The sequence below is a fragment of the Macaca mulatta genome, chromosome 12 (assembly GCF_049350105.2).
Source record: "Macaca mulatta isolate MMU2019108-1 chromosome 12, T2T-MMU8v2.0, whole genome shotgun sequence".
Taxonomy (NCBI): domain Eukaryota; kingdom Metazoa; phylum Chordata; class Mammalia; order Primates; family Cercopithecidae; genus Macaca; species Macaca mulatta.
Window position 1 is genome coordinate 16,034,939 of NC_133417.1, and position 24,285 is coordinate 16,059,223.

At 37.3% G+C, this 24,285-nt stretch overlaps 1 protein-coding gene across 12 annotated transcripts in view; it reads left to right on the forward strand.

Moving 5' to 3' along the window:
* Window positions 1-24,285, forward strand: part of CLASP1 (cytoplasmic linker associated protein 1) — a 312,280-nt gene that overhangs the window by 220,480 nt on the left and 67,515 nt on the right. For 4 of the 12 annotated variants that reach the window (XM_077956840.1, XM_077956843.1, XM_077956842.1 and 1 more), the window contains 4 exons: window positions 4,329-4,496; window positions 19,122-19,225; window positions 21,056-21,079; window positions 22,406-22,650. In XM_077956840.1, the coding sequence (XP_077812966.1) occupies window positions 4,329-4,496; window positions 19,122-19,225; window positions 21,056-21,079; window positions 22,406-22,650 (541 nt within the window). Of the gene's footprint in view, window positions 1-2,197; window positions 2,225-4,328; window positions 4,497-11,383; window positions 11,492-19,121; window positions 19,226-21,055; window positions 21,080-22,405; window positions 22,651-24,285 lie in introns of all 12 variants that reach the window. The other 8 variants (XM_077956845.1, XM_077956848.1, XM_077956839.1 and 5 more) reach the window with 7 other exon arrangements.

The window sequence follows — 24,285 nt, forward strand, 5'->3', positions numbered from 1 at the left end:
CCTTTAATTCTGTGCTCTAACATTTGCAGCCCACACCTCTCTTCCTGCCATGTGGGCTCTTGCTTTGCCTAGCTGCTTCCATGATTGCGTCTCTGTATATGTGAAGTCAGTTGGTTTGTTAGCCTTAGCCATGAAAGCAGCCACAGCTGGAATGAATTTATTCTGGCCACTCTTCAGATCCTCCCTTGGTGTCCCACTTTCCAGCCACACATAAACTTTAAGGGGCCCGCTTCCCCTGTGTGCATGTCGAGTAGAGCTGGGTAGCAGAGTGCTCCTGGGCAAGGTGAGCATGGGAAGGAAGTCTTCCTGTCCCCAGGAGCTGCATGTGGTCCCACAGCATAGCACTCACTAGCTGACATTTGTCTGCCTCCTTTGTGACCCAAGGAACTATCTGTCTGTTGTAGAGAGTGCTCAGTCTGCACCAAACTTTAAGAGCTGTCTTAGTATAGAGAATGGCCTTGCTTAACACCTTCTGAATTTAAATTCTTTCCCTTTGATAACTGCAGTCCTCATGTTATATAATTTCTGCAAAGAAAGCAGATCACTTATAGTGCTGCCTTTGGTGAGGCTACAGAACCTTCCTGTGGCCTAGGTTGTATTGTGTAGTGTGATACACTACAAGCATGGGCTTCAGTGTCAGACAAAACTGGGTTTGCATCCTGGTTCCAGTGTGATGTTGGGTGAGTCTTTTAACCTTTGTGAGCCATTGTTTCATTGTCTGTAAATTGAGTGATAACAATTCCCACCCGCATGGGGTTTTCATGAGGATTTAATGAGCATTAGGAGCTTAGCATGTGATAGACAGTAAATGGACACAAGCTTTATAGTCATAATTGCTTCAGATCAGCAGACTCCCATCCTAGCTGAAGTTGAGCGTCCTTGATCCCTGTCTACTTCAGTAGGTTTAGGAAATAAGGCTAGGAATGGATTTACATGATAAGGGATGCAGTTGAAGATAGATTGAGTCCATTAAGACCAAGAATGCTCTCCTTACTGTAGAACTTAAACTGAGTTTTCATTCAGACCCAGGGTGCAAGAGTAGTCCGGAAGTGTCTATCTTGGGAACAACTTCTTGGCTCTGGTTATTCTGTTGAACCCTAGTGATGCCTGGAGACACAAAAGGTTATTTGACTCATACATATGGGTCAAATTTTACTGCAAAGGAATTGTTGACAAAAAGTGTTCAAATCTCAGAACCTAGGTCGATATAATGAAATTAAACCAAATAAAAAATGTCTAAGCGTGTAACTATGCAGTGTTACTTCCCTCTGTGGAGGCTGAGGGTTGAACAGTATTTTACGTGTTTCATTCTAATGCTGTTTATCAGCATTGGGGTCTTTGGGATTCCCTGCCCCAGCTAGGTCAATGCTGTAGTTTTCTCTTTTATATTGTAGGTTTTAGGAATGTGTGGGTTACCTTGGCAGGTGGTGAAGATTACACTTCCTTCTCTAATAGTGGTTAGGGTGATAATACAGCTTTAATTTTTCAGTCTTATAAAAATACTGTACCTAGCCTTGGGGCTCCCCTTTTAAAACTCCTTAGTTTTTACTTCACTCACCAAATTATACTCAGGAAGAGTGACCACACTAGCCAGTGATCAAGCCTGTACTTTCAACTTATGCATGTAAATTAAAAGTTTAAACAATTATTTTAATAAGTGGTAAATATAAGCATATATATCACAAATGTAGATATACTAGTATTCATAGTCCTGATTTAATACTAAGTAGGCTTCATTAATATTAGATTTAGGGCCCTTAATAATTGGCATATTTTAAATATTTGAGGTTTAGGGGAAGTTAGGACAGGTGAAACTAGTTAACAGCAGTTTCAGTTAGTTGATGTTTATTGAGCACTTACTATGTGGTAAGCACTTTTGAAGATGGTAGTGATACACAGATGAGTACGTTACAATCACTTCCCTCAGGTTGCTTAAAGCTAGAAAGCAGATATGAGCCTCGCACATTGTAGGTTTAAAAGTGTTTTATGAACAGATCTGAAATAAATGCTAATGTAGAATGACAAAGATAAACATAAGTACAAAAATAGGAGGAACAAGTCCTAGGAAATATAGCTGTTTTGCTAATGTATTTGTGAACAAAGACCTTTGTGTTGTGTTGCATGCTGACCTTCTGTATTGTGTTATTGTCTTTTAATCCACTTTTTGCCTGTCCTTTGGTCTGCTCTCATAATCAAGGATCCAGATCTGCTAATCCTGCTGGTGGTAAGCCGTTTCTCTTCTTGCCTTTTTGTTGTTGTTGTTGGCATTCTCCCCGACCCCATGCTCCCTGCACAATATTAATTTCTCTCTTTATTGTAAGCTTAGTTAATCTTTCTGCATTTTTCTTTGTGTTCAAATTCTAGAGTTTGAAATGGATTTCTTTCCCCTTTATACATAGTTTAATAGTTTATTAGTATGCTCAAATTTAATGGGTGAGATTAGTAGGTCCTGAGACAAATTCTTCATTGGTTTTTATAATGATTTTTCACTTCAATTTGTAGTTAAATCATTATAAACTATTAATTTTTGTGAGTATTCACCTAAGTGTTTCATTTGAATGATGGTGGTTTTGATTTATATAATACTTATTTTTAAATAATATATATTTAAAATAAACACACATATAAATTTACAGGTAAGTGTTGCTTCAAATGTTTTCTTCCTCTGGGTCATTCTATTCTAGTACATAAAAAATGTATCCTTTGTATTTTAGAATTGTATTGCCTTCTCTACTTAGGGAGGTAATCTATCAATGCAAATGATTGCCATTTGAGTGTATTGGTGTGATGCTTAAAATTTTGTTGTTTTCTCTAAGAGAGAATTATGTCCCACAAGAAATAGTAATATATGTATCTAGCTACTTATCTATTAATAAAAATTATCAGCCGTATTATTTGTTTTCAATTTCCAGTTTTATTGCATACTTCTCAGAGATTGTGCTCCATGTTATTTCTACTTTTGTAGACTTTTTTTTTGAGATTTACTTTGAGGCTTAATACACGATTTTTGTTTTTAATATTCATGTGCGGAAAGGTAAAAAGAATGTGTGTTCTATTTGTTGGGATATATATGTGTATGTGGGAAGTGTGTGTTTGTATACATACATGTATACACACAGACACAATTTTGACTGCTCTGTCAATTTCTGTGAGGTATATCGTTTTTCAGTAGTATTAGTCTTTCCATGAGGTCTTTCGGTAGGTGTGACTTTTTCCATTTCTCCCTGTACTTTTATCATTTTTTAGTTTTATATTCCAAAGCTGTGTTGTTTGCAGCATAAAGGTTCGTGATTATTGTATCTTCATGGACAATTATTCTTTCATAAATATTAAATATCCTTCTTTGTCTTTTTTAAATGTTGTGTTTTATTCTATTTGTTTTTGTTTATGGTGTATTGTTTGACTCTTAAAAATACCAGGCAGCTGAATTTCATTTTATTTTACTTTGCATTTTCTTTTCTTTTCTTTTTTCTTTTTCTTTTTTTTTAAAGATACAGGGTGTTGCTCTGTTGCCCGGTCTGAAGTGCAGTGGTGTGCTCATGGCTCACTTCAGCCTTGACCTCCTGGGCTCAAGTGATCCTCCCACCTCAGTCTCCTGAGTAGCTGGGACTAGAGGCATGTGCCACCATGCCTGGCAAATTTTTAAAAATTTTTGGCGAAATGGGGTCTCCCTGTTGTTGCCCACACTGGTCTCAAACTCCTGGGCTCAAGTGATCCTCCCACCTTGGCCTCCCAAAGTGCTGGGACTACAGACATGAGCCACCAGCCCAGGCTTGTTTTAATCTCTTTTAAATAGATGAATTAGTCCTGCCACATTTGTTATGATTAACTAATATATTTGAACTTCTATCTTATTTTGTGATTTTTATTTACCAGGTTTCTGGTTATTTTATCCCCCTACTCCCTTTTATATCATTTGTCAGATTAATAGAATTTTCTTGGATCTATTTTCTGTAGCTAATGCTTAAGAAAATTGTTATAGTTCTACTTCTGCTCTTCTAGCAGTGACACCTAAAATTTTTAACATAATCAGCTCTTACAGAATAAAAAAACCAGAACAAGAATAAACACCTTTGTAGTATTTGTAGATATTTACTGTGGAATAAGGAGGCTATTCTACCAGTAATTCTTCTAAGTATATTCTTTTATGATATTCAGTTGTCTTTTATGCTCCTACATTTTAAAAAATTACCACCAAATAAAAATTTATTTTTATATAAAATTCTGTATTTTAGCCAAATTAATGTGTAAAACCTGGCTTTTGAAAGTATTATAGTTTATTCCTACATTTACATCTATTATTCATTGTCATTTTGCTTCACTTTTAGCTGGCAGCCGGTCAAGTTCCCCAGGAAAATTGTTGGGAAGTGGTTATGGTGGACTTGCTGGGGGCTCCTCACGAGGCCCACCTGTGACACCGTCCTCAGAAAAGCGAAGCAAGATTCCCAGGAGCCAGGGATGTAGCCGGGAAACAAGTCCAAACCGAATAGGATTAGGTAAGGATTCTCAAAGATCTTGGAAAACCATTCCCAGCTTGGTCATAGTTTTGATTATAAGCTAATGACTATGTCTAATGTAGGAAATATAGATCTATTTTTTGAACTGAGGATGTCACTTTGCTTCGGTGTGCTTTATACAGATTTTGGCATATTGAGGTTTCAGTTAGAAAAATATGTGGGACTTAACCATTCAAATTGATGGGAAGGAATTATGTCATTATAGGCTTTTGTATTTTGCAGTCATTGTACCAAGCACTGGAATTGGGGAAATAGGGTGTTTCCCCCACAACTAGAAGCAGTGTTGCTTTTCATTTTCCTTTTACTGATTAGCACTAAGTAGACATTAACCTACATGAATTTTTCAAAAACAACATTTAGGGTCCACATTTATTTTAATTCTGATCTTCTCTAATTGGTGAAACTTATGGTTAAAAAATATGTATAGTTACTTTTGACATAGATTTGTTTAAGCATGCAAGCTAGGAATTGATTCAAACCAATATATAATATTTATTTTTGTGTTACTTAGCTTCTTTGTAATAGTGTATAGAATCATGTGAATTACTCTCAGTAGCTTAAATATATTTTACTCCATTAAAATCTAATTCATATACTACCTTTTTAAATATAAAATTTAGAAGTCTTTGTGATATAATACAAAAAATCTAAATTAATACTCTATGACTTCTTTACTTCCTAAGGGTAAAATGTATTAATATAAAATCAGACTACTGTATTCTTACATTGTGTTGGCTTATCTTTCTCATTTATTCATTTATCTCATCAACAGTGTTTACTGTGATGTACCAGGCACTTTGTTAGACCTGAGAATTAGAAGATACATGACATAGATTTAGATTCTGACTTCAAAAAGCTTGATATCTGTTGGGGAGAGGTGGAAATGTAAGACAGTAAGACAAATACTATGATGGGGTGCTCCCCATAATCAAAACTATGACCTAAAAAAGGAGTATCTTAGACCCTTGGCCACCCCAGATTTCCTGCTAGGGGAGGCTGCCCAGTGTAGGTTCTGGTTTCATGAAGTACAAGATGGGATTGGTCCAGGTGGGGAGAGGAGGGAAAGGTTTCCAGAGGAGAGAGAAGCATCTGCAGAAGCAGTCAGGCAAGAGGCAGCCATACGTCATTCATTTGGCTACTGTACCGAAAGTCAGAGTGGGTGGGAGTTGGGGGCAGAGACTGGTAGAGTCCAGCTCATGAAAGTCTTTGAAGGCCACCTTAGCTACGAGAAGGCAGGAGAAGATATTTAAGAATGGATATGGTTTGATTTGAAATCCTATTTCCAAAGCAAGTAGAAAGTATTTCGTGGTTTTAGTAATTCTCTATGATGCCAGCTTTTTACTGGCATTGCATAGTGTGGTCTCTTAGCTGACAAGTTATTTGGTTGGCGATGTGGATACAACAATAGAAAAGGGCACAGCTGGAATATCTGAATTTTATGTCTGATGCTGTAACGTATTTATGTTTGGAAAATGCATTTGATTTTAAATCTAGGTGTTATGTTTTAGCTGTCTTTTTCCATAGTTAATTGTTTAAGTTTATAGGATGTCTGTCTGCAATCCATGTTAGTTTTATACATTGAAAGATTCTTTTCTGTTTTGAGATTTTTTTCTTTTTATATTATTGAAGATGCCAATTTAATCTTCTTCTGAAAACTGGGAGATAACCCGACTTCATTTATCTAACGTAATTCTAATGTGTTCCATGATTTTAACTAAGAGGTTTGTGTTGTGTGTAGTTGAAAAGACAATATTTTATACGTTTTTAAAACAGGTATTATGGAGCATCAGTAGGAACTTAAGAGAAGCCTGTTCCCTTCCAAAGAGTTATTTGAACCTTTATTTGAAGAAAGTTACTTCCTTGATGCTAAAGGGATCAGTTATGTGTGGAGCTTTGAGGTCATATTAAGGAAGATATTTTCTTTAAATTTCCACACATTGTGAGAATATATGCTTATAAAGAAATATATATGAATAAAATGTATTTTCATTTTTTCCCTGTGGTATTGCTTAGAAATTCCGTTTAATAGGGTGGCAGACATAATAGCATTATTCAGTAATAGATTATATATTACTATTATCGTTTAGTATATACTGGATATATGCCTATGTTTCTTAACATTTGATTCATTGTATAGCAATTTTCAATATAATTCAGTAATAGATTATATATTACTATTATCGTTTAGTATATACTGGATATATGCCTATGTTTCTTAACATTTGACTCATTGTATAGCAATTTTCAATATAAAATGTATTTTCATTTTTTTCCTGTGGTATTGCTTAGAAATTCCGTTTAATAGGGTGGCAGACATAATAGCATTATTCAGTAATAGATTATATATTACTATTATCGTTTAGTATATACTGGATATATGCCTATGTTTCTTAACATTTGACTCATTGTATAGCAATTTTCAATATAAAATGTATTTTCATTTTTTTCCTGTGGTATTGCTTAGAAATTCCGTTTAATAGGGTGGCAGACATAATAGCATTATTCAGTAATAGATTATATATTACTATTATCGTTTAGTATATACTGGATATATGCCTATGTTTCTTAACATTTGACTCATTGTATAGCAATTTTCAATATAATTGTTGAAAAAAAGAGGAGGAACATCTTTTAGGAATATTTTCTATAATTCCCAAACCAACGAATTCAACAGTTTTAATGATAGCTAAACTAGGTTTGGAATTTGCACTGAGAATTAATTGTAGTTATCTACAAATTGTGTTTGGTTCACCTATGCCTCTTTTTGTTTGAAATGATACTTCTTAACAAAATTTTCTTTTTTCATTTGTTTTAAAACTAATGCCAAGGATCTTCTTTGGCATTTAAATTTTCTTAAGCAAAACAGCCTGCAATTCCTGTTGAATATTCAAGAAGCAAAATATATCCCTGCTACTCTCTTTTTTCTTGGTGATTTGTTCCCTCATAAGCTGTCCGAGTAGGAAAATATATTTTTAAGTTGTTTTGTTTCTGTATGTCCTAAAGATAATACTTTATAGATACAATAATGTCACATAAATCACCAATATCTGTAGTGATTATATTTTGGAAGTTTGCCCTTGTTCTCTTCTCCCACTCATCTATGGAAAGGCTATGAAAACACATTTGATATTTTTGCAGCTTTCATTCTGTGGATGTGTATTTAAAATGTTCTTAAAGTTTTCTGGTTAAAATACTTTGAAATAATTAAACATTAATAATAGTTCATTTCAACTGTGAAATGAGACTCCTGTCTTAAGACCAAGACATGAAAATGTCTAGACCAGAGAGACATTTCATGTCTTTAACTTCTGGTGCTTTTTATTAATTCTCTTATATTCTGCTTTCATGAGTCCTGGTTGCACCCTTCCTTAAGATGTAAAAGTCAAGATTACCATTAAAACACTGAAGTAGGGTAGAGTGTCTATCAAGAAATGTAAACCAATCAAGTGGGTATCTTATGGATCTTATGGCTTCCCAGCATTTCGTGTAAGCAGAAGACCCCAGAGGTACCTAGGAATACTGCTTTTTTAGGAAGTTCACCGTACAAGTATGTTTTCCTTGTCTCTCCCTCTTATGCCTTCTCCTCTGTAACATATTTTCACATAGAACATTTAGTTTGGCACTTAAAGAGACAAATTATTTTGGTGTTTTTTTTTCTTTTAGTTTTGATCACCTAATTAATTCATTTATAAAAAATCATGTATATACTTATTTTAGGCCGGATGCAGTGACTCACGCCTGTAATTCCAGCACTTTGGGAGGCTGAGATAGGTGAATCCCTTGAGGTCAGGAGTTGAGACCAATCTGACCACCATGGCAAAACCCCATCTCTACTAAAAATAGAAAAATTAGCTGGCTGTGGTGGTGCGTGCCTGTAATCGCAGCTACTTAGGAGGCTGAGACAGGAGAATCACTTAAACCTGGATGGCGGAGGTTGCAGTGAGCCAAGATTGTGCCACCAAATCCCAGCTTGTCAACAGAAGGAGACTCTGTCTCAAAAATAAAATATAGGCCAGGCTCAAAAATAAAAAATAGGCCGGGCGCAGTGGCTCACGCCTGTAATCCTAACACTTTGGGAGGCTGAAGCGGGTGGATTGCCTGAGTTCAGGAGTTTGAGACCAGCCTGGGCAACATGGTGAAACCCCGTCTCTAAACTACAAAAAATTAGCTGGGCGTGGTGGCGTGCACCTGTAATCCCAGCTACTCGGTAGGCTGAGACAAGAGAATCACTTGAACCTGGGGGGCGGAGGTTGCAGTGAGTTGAGATCATGCCATTGCAGTCTAGCTCAGGTGGCAGAGCGAGACTCCATCTCAAAAAAAGAAAGAAAGAAAGAAATGAAATAAATAAATATACTTATTTTAAATTCTTCTTTTATATTAGTCTTTCAAAGTAGTAGTATAAGTGAGTTTGTGTTTCTCTTGTATTTTAAATTATTTAACATTTGAACCATTGATGTCACCACTAGGTTTACTTTGAAGAGTAAATGATGCCAGAGCTCTTGAAGTTTAGGGTAACTATAGCCATATTTTCACAAAATCATAAACAGACAGAGTTATTTTTCTTTATATTGCTACTAGCCATATGTTAAAGGAGAAAATCAGCTCAAATGGGTGAATAAACTGTCTCTGGGTGAAATACGGGGGGTGGGGGGTAAACCTTGTTAAGAAATTTATGCATACTGTTATTTCAGAGCATATCTGTTTACTACTGTTAATGCTTTTTATTGTCTTCACAAAACAGACTCAGACCAAAAAGACAGCATTTTTTCCCCATTGTTCTAGCATGTATATGAATTTAAGGAAGGAGATGGGGCTGGGAAAAATTCAGAAATAATCAGGCAAGAACTATTAAGAAAATGCTCAACTAAGCATGAACTTGTTTAAACAACTATCAAGACTTTTTATAGCTTTTTTATCGTTTGTTTTGGAGTGAGCAGTGGAATACGACAAAATTTTCACGTGTGCTCTTCAGCAAGAGACTTGGAAATACTTATGTATGCGCATTATCTCACAGTACCCTTCTCATTTAAAATGAGGAGACGTGTTCTTTTTCCTCGTTTTCCTAATGGGAGGCTTGAGACCCAAAGAGGCCAAGTGGCTGGACCAGTGAGATGGCGTGGAACTGGAATGGTCAGTTTTTGACTCAGATTTGGCACTGGTTTTCTAAGGATGAGTGGTATTGCTGTGTACATTCTAGGAAAGTTTTCCAGATTGGTAGAGCCAGTACATGTTCCCTAGTTTTTTAAGCATTTAATTTGGCATCTCCTTTTGTCATCATTGTAGGAGCTGTTTAGAATGTCATCAAGAATTGCTGATTAAATAGTCACTACTACTTTGAGTAAAAATTCAGTGCTTTCACATCACTCTGGCAAAATTAAGGAGAGCTTAAGAATTTCTGGTGAACCCCCAAATAAAGCCCTTTATGTCTACATTGTTGAGATGATGTTCCTGTGCTTGACTTTTTTTTTTTTTTTTTTCCTGACCAGTACTAAGCATTTGGATTTCACTTAAATGCCTTCAGAGTCTAGTTCTACTCTAGCACTGAGCGGCTGAGCACAATAGAAAGTTGACTTTGGTTTTCCCTTTCATATTCTTTTTTTTTAATCAAGGAGTGTTATGATTCTGGTTTATAAGACATTCTTGTTATACTTTCGCTGTATAACAAATCTTTGCTCTTAAATAATAGACAATGTTTGTTGCAGTATGGAAACATACTTGTTTTTAGATCAGCGATGCAAGTATTTTCTAAAATCTCTTGACATTTTTTCTAGTCCCTCCTCTCAAGATGGAAGCGTATATTGTCCCCATCAGCTGTTACATTAGGCAGTCCACGTACATGTATTCAATATCTAAGGTTGTTTTGGAGTATTTTGCCAGTAATGTATCTCCATTTTCTCAGATGGAGAAACAAGGGTATTTTCTGAGCTTCACAGCCCCGTTTTTATGAGACCCTGGGCTATCCATGCAATTCTGTCTTGTAGTCTTGGTGTTTTATAACATGAGAATGATTAACTGTATCCGTAGATGATCAGAAAGTTATTTGCTGTTCTCAGGTCAGTGGAGGGATCTTTCCCCCAAGTACTGAGAGTATTGATCTACTTGCTGGAGACACAGTGTGGAAGACTGGGTCAGTGGCGGTGCTTGGTAGAGCACAGGCAGATCTTTCTGGATTCTCATAGAAAAAGCAGGGATAAGATGTTGGGATCAGTAAAGGAAAGGATAACAGTCCCCACTTTTTCTACCTGCTGGTTTCGAGAATTGGATATGTGTGAAGCATCTGCACACTTACTTGGAGTGGGTAGGCTGTCTGGTTATGTCAACCCTTATGGCTTCTCTTGGTGAAGATGGCCAGCCTGGGAGCAGTGAGCCCTCTTCCTTTTCATTAGGTAAGTTCATGGACTTCAGTGACCGACATGGTTATTCTGTTTGTTAATCCAAATTAAATTACCTTTCTAAGAAACAAGTGCGTATGAATACAGCTTTGGTTTTTTGTCCTCTTGTTGAGAAGTTTGCTAAACTCATAAAAACTGATCGTTTCTAAAAGGCCTTTGATCTTGTATTTTCTGATGCCAGTTTGTTGTTCGGAAAGATTTCTTTTCACTTCTTACATTTAGGTGTAATTTCACCTTCATACTGAAATTCACAGCTTTCTGAGGCATTGAGCATAATCACATTTTACCCAAACCCTCCCCTGTTGGCATGTCAGTCAGTGAGACCTCAGCATGGATAGGCAGCTCAGTCATCAGAACTCCCCAGCGTGAACAATGTTGTAATTACAGTAACCAAATGTGACTGACATTTTGTGAGTTTTTCTGTCTTCATTAAACTTGTTCACCTTCTCTGAAACCCTTCATGCTGCACGCTAGCACGGAGCAGCCGTATCCCTCGACCCAGCATGAGTCAGGGGTGCAGCCGCGATACCAGCCGTGAGAGCAGCCGAGATACAAGCCCTGCTCGGGGCTTTCCTCCACTTGGTGAGTACACGTAGGCGCTGGCTGAGGAGCGAAGAGTTCCTTACCCTGCTTGTCCAAGACACTGCTAGGTGGAATGACCTGCTTTTCCTCCTCTACTGTCCTTGTGGTCCTTTCTTCTTTCTTTCCTCTTCCTTAGTTACCCCGTTGTCCCCCTCTGCATGCTTGAATTCTGGCAACTTCGAATTTTTATATATTAGAGGAAAAAAACACCACTTCACTCTGTACTGTTGTCATTGATGACCACTTGCTCTCAGCAAGCCCATCTGTGTTGTCATTTCTAACCAAAGGCAAAACTCAGCCGAAGTTCGTTGCTGCTTAAAAATAAAGTTAATCCAAAGTTTATTCTGAGTCATTGACTTTTTACAATTTATCTTTAATTCTACTACAGATCAGTCTGTGTGTAATTTAATTCAAAGAAGGAACAAAAGTACAATTGCAATAATGTTTAGAAAAGTAAATGAGTTTTCTGTTTAGTGTTAATAGTCCTGCCTTCTAAAATGGACACATAATAAACCCTTTTTAGTTAGTATAAACTGTTGATCCCCAAAAGACATCTGTCAGCACATACTTTTGTGAAAAGGAATATTTTGTATTCTTCAATAATTATTTTTGGCTGCTTGCCATGTTAAGTGCTGTACAGATGTCCATTTTCCTCTTGATAAGCGTAAACGTAGAAATCATTTTGTAATAATTAGACCTAGACCTGAAATTATATGGATCTTTGGACTCCAGCAGTCTATTAATTTTAACTATATATTTATATAACTGGTCTTTTGAAAACTATACATGTCACTACGAAAGAGGGATGTTAAAAGCATAAGGTCTTAATATATGCCTCTACCTAGCTCGTTCTAAAAATGTTATTCACTGCTTCTGATCTTTTTTCCCTAATCAGTATCGATAATAAAAATCTAGATACATTTCTTTATGACCCATTGTCCTTAATGAGATTCTGAAAAAGAACAGGCAACCACATGCCAAAGCCCTGCTAGACGGTCCCTGTGATTTAGCGAGGCAATACCTGTTGTGAGGTATTCCACCTTGTTAGCATGAGCCCCTGAGTGGGGCAGCTTACCTATTGCATGCCACCTATTCCACAGCAGTCTGAAGCATTACAGCAGAATTCTCAATAATCAGAGGTGGCAATGATGATTTTTTTTTTTTTTTTTCTGAATGAACTGGTGATTTTTCCTTTTAAATTAAGGCTGTATATCTTTGCATCCTTGCTCACTATTTGAACTTCTGAACAACCTATTTATGAGTGAACAATTCAGTCCTTTATTCGTTATTTTGTCTCTTAGAAGCAATTCAGTGTTTTCCTTTCAAATATGTACTGTTATTTTTGATACTGTCCGTGGAAGCCTCCTTTGGTATCTAGCACGTGGAGCAGGCGAGGTGTGCTGAATTCTTGAGACCCTAATTGAACTCTGAGTGGTTGAGTGAATCTTGTCTGTTTTGTGCATTGTTTGATTAAGTGGATCTGCTTAGCTGTCTTGGTGACAACCCAGAATGTTGAAATGTGTAATTGCCACTACCAAGGCAGAAGGTGTGGGTCCTCACAAACTCTAGCATCAGCACATGTCTTCTGTTGTGGTCAGGGCAGTAGTTAAGTTCTTCGAGCTAAATTTTTGTATCATGCGTTTCCCCTCCTTAGGTTAAACCTAACCCTAAAACTTATGTCCGGCAAGAACAACAGCATTGCTCATGTGTATGCACACCATTTGGAGCAGTCAGCAAGCATAATGCTGTGTGGTCCCTGTTCATCCTCTGGGACAGGTATCATCATCATCAGAGTCTTAGGGAGAATAAGCCACTTTCTCAGGATCACACAGCTAAATGGTGGAGCCAGCGTTTGAATTCAGATTTGACTTCAAGCCTGCCTCATTTGGAAGTAGTTTGGATAATTCAGTGTTTTTCATCTGTTCCTTGAAAAATATATTAAATGCTCGTTCTGAGGCTTCTTGATGGGAGGGTGCTTAGAAGATGTTTCTGAATCATTTATTCCCAGGCTTGGGGTTAGGACCTGGGAACTCAAAGATACATCCCAGAAGGTTGTTGTCCTCAGGGGAGCTTACTACACATCCTCTGAAGGTTTCTTCTTTAGCTCATTAATTTTAATAATCTCTTCCCACCCCTTTTGGAAATTAGTGAGATCGTGTGTCAGTGCTTCTTTGAATCCACTTACATAGCCAACTCTTTAACAACAACAAAAAAAGAGTAAAAGTACTTATATTCTAGTGAATATATATTTTTAAGTTTGCGTTTTTATTGTTTTGGACCATTTCGATGGTACGAATGTATATGGTTATGGTGAGAATTTTTGATTAAGGGAAATAAGGGCTCTGGGGGTGCTGTAAATTAGGCTCTCACATAAGTGGGTCTGCCTAGGATTCCAGTGTTGGGTGTTAACTTGTGAATGTGACAGAGGACTCATGGCATGACAGATTTTTTTTAGAATATTCTGTTGAAACTGAACCAAAGGACCACTTGGTAAGGAACCTGCATATCAGGTACTGCTTAAAAACTATTTCAGTCTGAACTATCAAGATAGTGATGTGCTTGTACAAAAATGTATAGTTTGCTTCAGTCCTAACACAAGATATTTTACCAACTTCCTTTTTTAGGGAAAGTGATAATTTTATAATATTCTTTGCCAATTTAGTTTTAATTTTTGTGAATCTTGAGAAAGGGATATTTTCCTTTTTTTGCAAACTGGTAAAAATTGCCAGGTAATCTTTGCTATTTAATACCACATGTGCCATAGGGATGCACATTTTACAAAGTAACATGGACCTTAAAAATTATATTAAAGAATTCGAGGTATTGATATTTTATGACTGAATGTGAGAGCGTTAACATGTACAGAATAGTAGTATGGATAAAATGTGGCACTGCTCAGTATTATTTTGTTAAACCTATAAATTTTCTGTGGTATAATCACTGTGAATTTTTCAGAGTAATGAATGGAAGAACATTATCTTTTGTTTTTTCCTGAGGTTAAGGAAAAGCCATATGTTGCATGGAACTATAGTCAATAAGTTAATGTTTTGAACCAAGTCTTTATTTCATAATTATTTCTAAAAGTTATTTTCTGTCCACATGAGGACAGAATTTAGCATGTATTTCCTCAGGTTGATGAAGTAATATGCTCTTTAGGAATACTTGTTAATAAAATGGTACTATAATAATGTCAGATCGTAAATTGGAGGTTGCTCTTATCTGTTACTGCCACCACCGGCACTACCAGGCACTACCAACGCTACTAACCATTGTTTAAGTGCTTTATAGCCTCTTTTAATCCTCTCAGTAACTCCCAAGAGGTAGGTAACATTAACCGTTATTAGCACCATTTTACAGATAAGATACTGAGACACAGATAGATTTAGTACTTTGCCCAAGGTCAGTCCTATGGCTAGTTGTGATCCAACCAGGGTTTACAGCTGCATTACTGAGCTGGTACTCATAACCAGTGTACTGTAACTGCTTCTCCAGGGAAAAATCATTAAACTTAATTCAACCAAATTCCAACAATTACACAAGTACTAATAATTAGGATATGGTCGGGCATGGTGGCTCACGCCTGTAATCCCAGCACTTTGGAAGGCTGAGGTGGGCAGATTGCTTGAGCCCAGGAGTTCGAGACCAGCCGGGCAACATAGGGAGACCTCGTCTCTACAAAAAAAATAAAATAAAATAAAATAAATAAAAAGCCGGATGTGCTGGCACATCCCTGTAGTCCCTGCTACTTAGGAGGCTGAGGCAGGCGGATCTGCTTGATCCTGAGCCATGATTGCGCCATTGCGCGTCAGCCTGGGCAACAGAGTGAGACCTTGTCTGAAAATAATAGTAATAATAATAATTAGGATATTCATGCAACAGAACAACAAACATTTTGACTGGGGAAAATGGAATTCCAACTGTTGAATCCCCTTCCTGTGATTTCATTTTATTTCCGTTGAAGTAACATTATGAACTTCTATGCTTGTTTTTGGTGCATGGTTGCATATGCATCACGTACTGATAAAACATCTCGTGAGCTGAGTTAACAGTCCGTCTTACTGCCGTTCCACTCTGGGATGTAGACGGTGCTCTGTGACTCCTGCTGTTCTTCATGTTGCATATTTCCATACTGGCTGATAGAGGCTTCATGGCGTGAAAATAACCCTGGAGTCCGAGTTGGTTGATGCATAGTTTGGAGCACCTTTAAGAGTGCCTTTGTTGTGCCTGTGTGTTTAATAGCTGTGCGAGAGCCAGCGGGCCACTGTGGAGTTTGGGGACTGGCACTTGCTGTCCATTCATATCCAGCACCATTTCTTCTCATGAGAAAACATGGCCTTGTTGGTAGCAGTCCCTGCATTTCCTTTGGACTGTGGCGTTTTCTGTCTCTGGTACTTCTGTGTTAATCCTGTGGGTGTTGCCATTCCTTTTACCTGCAGCCTCTCGACGTCATTCCAGGTCCACTAGTGCTCTCTCCACTGCTGAATCTGTTGGGCAGTCAGGTGAACAAGTGCTAACTGCATGACTTGGCTTCTTCATATGTTCTAGTTTCACACCCATGTTAACATTTGTTTTCATCTGTGTCGGCTAGCACTTGGCATGTATGCACCTCATATTTTTTTCCCCAATGTGCTTTAATTTTTTTAAGTTATTGAATGTTTATAGTTCTGTTAATAGGCTGTAGATGCTTTATAGCCTGTTTGACAACATCGTTTCTCCAGTATTCATATTTACGTTAAAACAAAACATAAAACCGGGAAGTAATTCCCTTCTTGCCACTCTGTCCCCAGGAAAATAACCAAAATTAGGTATTATTTAGGGTTCCTGTGGGGCAAGGGGGCATGGATATCACCCAACAGATTCCCTTCCAAAGTCTTTACTCCGAATAAACTGCCAAATATTAATGCTAGTTATTAATGTCAAGTTCACATTTTTTAAGGTACCATTTAGTTAACAGTGTTGCAAATTATAGCATACATAATTTCATATGTATGAAAATAAGTGTATTGTTCTCAAAGTTTTATGGAAAAACAAGATCAGGATTCAGGTAATCAAGTCAGGCCAGAGGTATCCTTTGCAGCCTGCAAACCCCAAACCTGCTCCCTCAGTTCTGTTTAGCAATACTCAACATCCACTGGTTAGCCACAGTGGCAAAAAGTAAGCATACAGTAATATATCAGTTTGTTAGATTTCATGCTAACAGTCCCTAATGACTACAGTTTTCTCAATTGAGTAAGGTAGAATCTATGAATTTGCAGACCGTTGATGGTGACAATTGTTACCAATTCACTGAGTCTGGTATTTTCTCTTTTTTCCTCTAAATGAAGCCCCCTATACTTTGTTTGTTTTTGGGTTTTGGGTTTTGGGTTTTGCAACAGGGTCTCACTTGTTGCCCAGGCTTGGAGTGTAGTAGTGTGATCTCGGGTCACTGCAACCTCTGCTACCTCTGCTACCTGGGCCCAAGCGGTCCTCCCACCTCGCTCCCCAAGTAGCTGGGACTACAGGTGCGTGCCACCACACCCAGCTAGTTTCTGTTGTTTTTGTAGAGACGGGATTTCACCGTGTTGCCCAGGCTGGTCTCAAAACTCTTGGGCTCAAGCGATTTACCCACCTTGGCCTCCCAAAGTGCTGGGATTACAGGCAAAGCCACCATGCCCTGCCTCCTGTGTATTCTGATTATGTACATTTCCCTGAAGATTAGGGGCCAGACTGAGAGCACAGTCATATGTGTTCATCTCTTGGAAAAATTGAACTTTTAATAGTATCAGAGCCTTGAGACTATGGAACAGATTTTGCTCTGGTGAAAACACAAAGCTTATAGTTTTGCTTAGATCTGGATAAACATTTCCCCTTAAGATTTGAAATTCAAATTGTCTATGATATATATCAAATGATCTGTAGTCACTATGTATGGCAAAGCTGTATGCATCTTGGAAGCACAGAATAATTGCATTGTTCTTATAGTTTTAATTTTGTGTCTGAAAAAATCTGTATTCTCCCTGGAGCAAGAATTGCTGGCATGAGATTTTTTTTTTTTTTTTTTAATTTTGTTAGACTTCGTTTTATTTAAGTTTATGCTGGGTAATTTTTTAATGGCTTATAATTGAATTACTTTCATTCTGTTACTCATAAATCTACTATCTACCCTTTTTTAATGAAAAAAAACTTGAACAAAGATCGTCTATAAAACTATATGTGCACAGTAAATCTCACATTTACACTTGTTTCATATTTCAACTGATAAATATAGATATATATAATTTTTAATAGCCTGTTTTAGTTTATATGGCACATTACCTTTTAAACATAATGACTAAGATGACAGTTGGAATGACCAGCAAATGCATTAAAAAAGGGGATAGTATAACATACAGTTTTTGTTTCTTTTAAAAAATTCATGACTGTATAACTATTGATAAGCAGTGTTTAAATTTTTCTCCCTTTCTATGGTGGTGGAAGGTATAATGTTTTGAAATTGACATTTTTAAAAAGCTAAACAACAATTCGCTTTTTAAGTTCACCAGTTTTGTAGGCACTGTCTTGTTACATATCTAAAATTTTAAATATGTTGTTTTATAGGAAAGATCATGTAAAATTAGCTTCCCTTTTATTCTAGATGCTTCTAGAATGTGGCTAACATAGAGATTTTCCTTGTCCAATGTCTTATTTGTTAACACAGAGAAAATAGAAAATATTTTATCGTAACATTTTTCTTCCAAAGGTTTTTATATGTTAGACTTTTTAAATAAGAAATTTTTTACTGGTAGATAATGTATAACACACTTAATGAAGATACGACTTACACTGCCTTTCTCCTAGTATAGTTTTAATCTCCAGCACTTCCTAAGGAAGGCTGGTCAGCTAATTTAATGGGACTTTAAAAAGTGAGTTTTCATTTCCATGTTCACAAATAAACTTAAAATTATTGTTTGAACTACTAAATTTGTTTTAAATTCATTGGATTCTTTCTGTTATTTTGTTTATCTGTATAAAGATTACCATTCTAAATTATTTGAGGAACCCAAGTAAAACTTATATTATCTAAATTTTTAATGTTCATCAGTGAAAGTGCAAGATTTTTGGTGATTATTAATTTTAATAAATTGATTTTTAAGTAATTTTTGTTGACACAGGTATCATGACGAACAAATATCTAAAATGAGTTTAGCAATAAACAGTAGTGACACTAATAAAAATTTGCACAGAAATCAATTTGTTTAAAATTTTAATTTTTTACCACACATTGCATTAGAACTCTTATGAAACCATGAAGCTTTCTAATTAGTTTGACCAAACATCAAGGCCACTTGCCTCTATAGGGAAAGCTAAATAGATTAAAAGATTCGACTCATAGCCCAGCTCCCATAAGTTCCCCCTTCCCTCTCATATCTCAGAAACTTTTCAATAATAAAATATCATGTTTGAACAATTTTGAGTGACAGTGCTTTGTGGCACAATAGCATTAAATGTGAACAGCTTAACCTCTACCACTGGTAAAGTCAAGTGTAGTTAAAATTGGCTAGAGATTTTTCAGTGCTTCTGTCTACTTGGTGGGAAGAGGCAGTAGTCCTTGCAAGGAATTGAGATAATTTCAATTAAAGTGACACATCTTTTGCTTTTGTTTTTTAAATAGATCGATTTGGGCTTGGCCAGCCAGGAAGAATACCTGGTTCTGTGAATGCCATGAGAGTTCTGAGCACAAGTACAGATCTTGAAGCTGCTGTTGCTGATGCTTTGGTAAGAGGCACAGTATGTATGTAAACAGAGTCTGTTTGAAATACTCATCTGCATTTCTCTCTGTCTTAACAGGAAATTGCCCCCAAATCAGATTATTAAATCATCTTTGACACTCTTTAAAATTGTGTAACTGTTGGGTAAATTTATATTGTTATTGTTTGCTCCTTAAACTTTTATCTCTGCACACATATAAGTGAAAATGGACTTTACAGAAAATATTAGTGTCAAGTATTTCTTATCGGTGCTCTTCAGTATCAAGGAGCTTTTGATGACACTGGACTTCTCAGATGTCACTGGGCTTCTTTTTTTCTTTTTAACCATGGTTTTTTTTTTTCCCCCCTGGCACTTCCTTTTTTCCATTCTGTTGCTTCTATTGCTTTACAGACTTTGATGGCATAACCTAGACATTTTATTATAATAATAGGTAATAGAGTTTGAGGTTTGAAAATCTTGCGTTTATTCTATTATCTTGTCCGTTTGATTTTATGTTGTTTTTCCTAAATCTTTGAGGATGTGAAGCAATGGTGGAGTATGTTTTTGCATCATTAGAGTGTAATATCTGAAAACCATAAATGATCATGGATCCTTTAATTTTTTTGGTTATACCAAAAAGTTCCTTGGTAGAATCAGCTTGTGGTCAAATTGCTTTTTAAAGATGCGTTTCAGCTAGTCACACAGTCTCTTGCATATTCCGGTTTATGTGCTCAGCATTTGAAATGGATGTTCTTTAGAACTGTCTGATCACTGGCCTTGCTCTTGCTGTTTTAAGATTTATTCTCGTGTAAAGGAAAAAAAGTATGTAATATCCTGCTTTCAGATTCTTAAGTTTTTAATCCAGCCATGTTTTGTCAGATCAACATTTTACAGTTTATGGCTATGGTGATTCCAGTTTTCATTCCTTCTTGTCTCGCCCTCATTTATTCCTGCTCAGTCAGGTTCTTTGACAAGTATCTGTGAGCAAGCAGTTTGCTACTCTCATAATGCTTTTCCTGTAGGCAAGCTGCCTGGCCATGTGTATTCCTCAACCTTATGTATAGAAAGACTTTTTTCTGGCAGGTGCTAGAGTTCAGGGTAATTGCTCTAACTGTGGCTTTAAGAGTCAAGAGCTGGGACAGAATTCTCTGAAACTGTTTGTCCTTCCAAGTTGCAGCATTTAGAGTCTGTATCTTATTCGTTCAGAGACCCTGGGAAGTGGAGGTCAAAGGGGTGGGAAATGATGGATGTGAAGCCCTTAGTTGAGATTTCCACTTAAGTCAGGGGAATTTCTTAGTTCTTTAAAGAACTGCATAAGGGACTGTGTGTAAAGTTCTAGGAGGCAGAATAGGACTTGAGAGTTTGAGCTTTGGCTTGACTTGACTTGAGCTTTTCTCTGAGCTCTGGCTCCCATTAGATTCATACTGCCCTTGTTACTTTTTGTCCAAACTGTTTAGTCTCTCCAAGTGACCTGCTTCTGAAGAGAAAACACAGAAATGGTACAGAATCTTTGCCTCACTGAATAGATACCACGGTGCCAGACAGAATGTCTCAGAGGAAGAGATAGAATTAATGGTGACCTTAGAGATTTGCCTCACTGGTATGGGAAAAGTTTTAGCAAAGAATTACAGCAAGTTACCAGAAGGTCTTCTGAGACATGGAGGAGGGTTAGGAAATGCCATTTTGAAAGCATTCTTTATTATTATTCGCTTGATATGAAACGCTCGCTAACCTGTGTTTTTGGTTTGCTAAGATATGTTTTGCTGTACACTTTTGTTGCAAGAACAGTCCCTACATATGCTTCTGACATAATTCTCTATGCTTTTTCCCCATCCTTCAATATTTTCCTGCCTACAGCTGTTAGGAGACTCCAGGAGCAAGGTACCAGTGCTTTAACTTTTGTTTTACAACTTTATTTCTTCTGTTGCAAGTGTATTTCTTTCAGAAGCTAGTGAAAACCAAAAAATATAGTATAGAAATTCTGATCTGAAAAATGATTTTGCTGAATCATAACAGTGATTCACCATCATTGTTGTCTTTATTCATGGTGGAGTCAGTCACCTTTCATGTACATCTGTTTTAGTATTTATTTCGAATGTCAAGCTCTGCTCCTTCGCCTAGTAGTGTTTCATTTTATTAACTCAATTTGTGCCTATTCTTACGTCGTCATGATTTCATGAATGGATTTATCAACATTTTTCTTATTTTAGGAATCTGGTTTTTGTGTGACCATATAATTTATTATCCAAACAAAAATGCTTTTGAGATTAAAAGGGAGATGCTATTAATAATTATGACAATAGGCTTAAGGCAGAACAGTCCTGAGCAAGTTGGATTAATAATAATATGCCATATTATTAGAGAAGTGTATTTGTTTGGTTTAAGCCAATAGCTATTTGTTTTGCTTCTATCAATTTTATATAGTTGCTGCTATATCATATTTATGGGTATAGCAGTTTTGTGTTCAGGGTCAGAGAAATGAATAAAGTGGGTATTACAGTCTATTACAGTCTACTTTCAGAGAAGCCTATTTGTGTTTCAAAACCCTAAGTCTTTAATAAAAGTGGCCAGGAGTTAGAAACCAGCCTGGGCAACAGAGGGAGATGACTTAGGAATCCTTTTACATGGGCTGCTTCTGCCACTGACATTTCAAATTCTGACTTTTTCAGGAAACATAAATATTCACACAAGTTTATCCATAGACCATGCTCAAGTTATATTGCTTTTGACTGCGGAGGGGCTGTTGGCTGCACGTATTTGCATTGTGCCAGGTGCCCAGCTAAAATATTTAACATATAATTTCATTTAATCCTCACAACAAGCCTGTATGATAGGTATAATTATTGTTGTCTTAAAGACGGGGAAACCGAAGCAAAAGGCCTAGGAGGCTTTCAGAAGTCATGCAGCCCAGTCAGTGTTGGCACCAGGATTGTGATCTGTCTGTCTTCCTGTAAAGTCCACACACTGTACTAGAGGCCACACTCTTTGCTCTCTACTACAGAGTGCTTTGCTTATTAGTTATTTTACCTAATGGAAAACTGCTTTTCTGTTTGTATTTCCATAATCTGTAAGCACAGGAAAAGTGTGTGTGTGCATATGTCTTTCTACACTTAACTCTTTGTTGTAGATTTTGTTTGGTATGACTCACGGTCATTTCACCTTTCTATTTCTTCCTCAATCACTCCCATCCCTCATTGGTCCTGTCAGAAGAAGCCTGTGAGGAGGAGATATGAGCCGTATGGGATGTACTCTGACGATGATGCCAACAGTGATGCCTCAAGTGTTTGCTCTGAGCGCTCATATGGCTCCAGGAATGGTGGCATTCCCCATTATCTGCGGCAGACTGAAGATGTAGCAGAAGTTCTCAACCACTGTGCTAGTTCAAACTGGTCAGAAAGGAAAGAAGGGCTTCTGGGCCTGCAGAACTTACTGAAGAGCCAAAGAACACTGAGGTGAGGACCACAGCAAGAATATGAGCTAAGTTTGAATCCCCTGTTGAACTCTTCAGGGGCTTAAAGGGTTTTCCTATAATTAATGGAGTTTTCAAGAGGTCCGCTTGCAGGAACAGGCACTAAAGGTACCAAGATGACTAAGAGACAGTCCCTGCCATCCAGAGGCTTTGAAATATCTGGCAAATATCCTTTTTTTCTTTCACTTTTTTTTTTTTTTTTTTTTTTTTTTTTTTGAGATGGAATCTCGCTCTGTTGCCTAGGCTGGAGTGCAGTGGCACGATCTTGGCTCACTGCAACCTCCGTCTCCCGGGTTCAAGCGATTCTTCTCCCTCAGCCTCCTGAGTAGCCGCGCCACCACGCCTGACTAATTTTTTATTTGTAGTAGAGACAGGGTTTCACCATATTGGCCAGGCTGGTCTCAAACTCCTGACCTCGTAATCTGCCTGCCTTTACCTCCCAAAGTGCTGGGAATACTGGCGTGAGCCACTGCGCCCAGCCCATCTGGCAAATATTCTGTAACTTATTAGGCTGATAAAAGATTTAGGGTGGACACAGTGGCTCATACCTGTAATCCCAGCACTTTGAGAGGCCAGGGCAGGAGAAGCACTTGAGTCCAGGAGTTTGAGACCAGCCTGGGCAACAAAGGGAGACCCCCATCTCTACAAAAAAGTTAAAACGTTAGCCAGATGTGGTGACATGCATCTGTAATCCCAGATACTTCGGAGGCTGAGGCAGGAGGATCACATGAGCCCAGAGTTGGAGATTGCAGTGCATTATGGTTACACCAGTGCGCTCCAGCCTGGGTGGCAGAGCAAAACCTTGTCTCAAAAACAAAACAAAACAAAACAAAACAAAACAAAAACCTCATGTTTGGTTCCCTTCTGTTTCATATTTGTCCAGTAGATGTTATTTGAGAAATGTCTGTGTACAGTATGCAATTCAGGTTTAAAATAAATAAATAAAACAACTCTGCAGGTTAGTATGGTTCATTATACTTTAGGGTCCTAGATAGGATGTTATCAGTCTTAGTCTGGAAAATTTTGATGCACGTGTGCATATATGTAGCTTATAAATGTACATAGTAAGGAGGTAACAAAATGGAGCACTCTAGTAACAGCATTGTCTTTTAAATGGATTGTTTTTGCTTTTTTCTTTGTTTCTGTTTCATGAATTTTCTAAAGTAAGCGTGTATTATACATACCGAAAAAGTATGTGGTTATACCATATTTTGTCAAATCTAAGGCACCGTACACACACCCTTATTTTTAGCCCTTTAATAAATGTCACGCGTATTAAACCGTGACAGCACAAAAATGTCATTGATTATAAGATGACTCAATTACAGAGATGTGAAAATTAGAGAAAGGAGATGTGAATGGGAACTAAGAAATGGGCGACTTAGAATACATGAAATGCAGTCTACTTTATCCTTTGGATAGTTTTTGTAAGATAAGTTAATGGTCATGGATGGGCATCCCTCTTGGGTTCTGTAAGGCTAAGTGAGCACTGGCTGATAAGTCGCCCAGCTCTCACTGTGGCTCTTCAGGCCATCTGACTCCAGCCTCCTGTACTCATACCTGCCCCCCATTATTCGTCTGTTCATGAAGGCGATATAGGAAGTTTTGTCATGTGCCT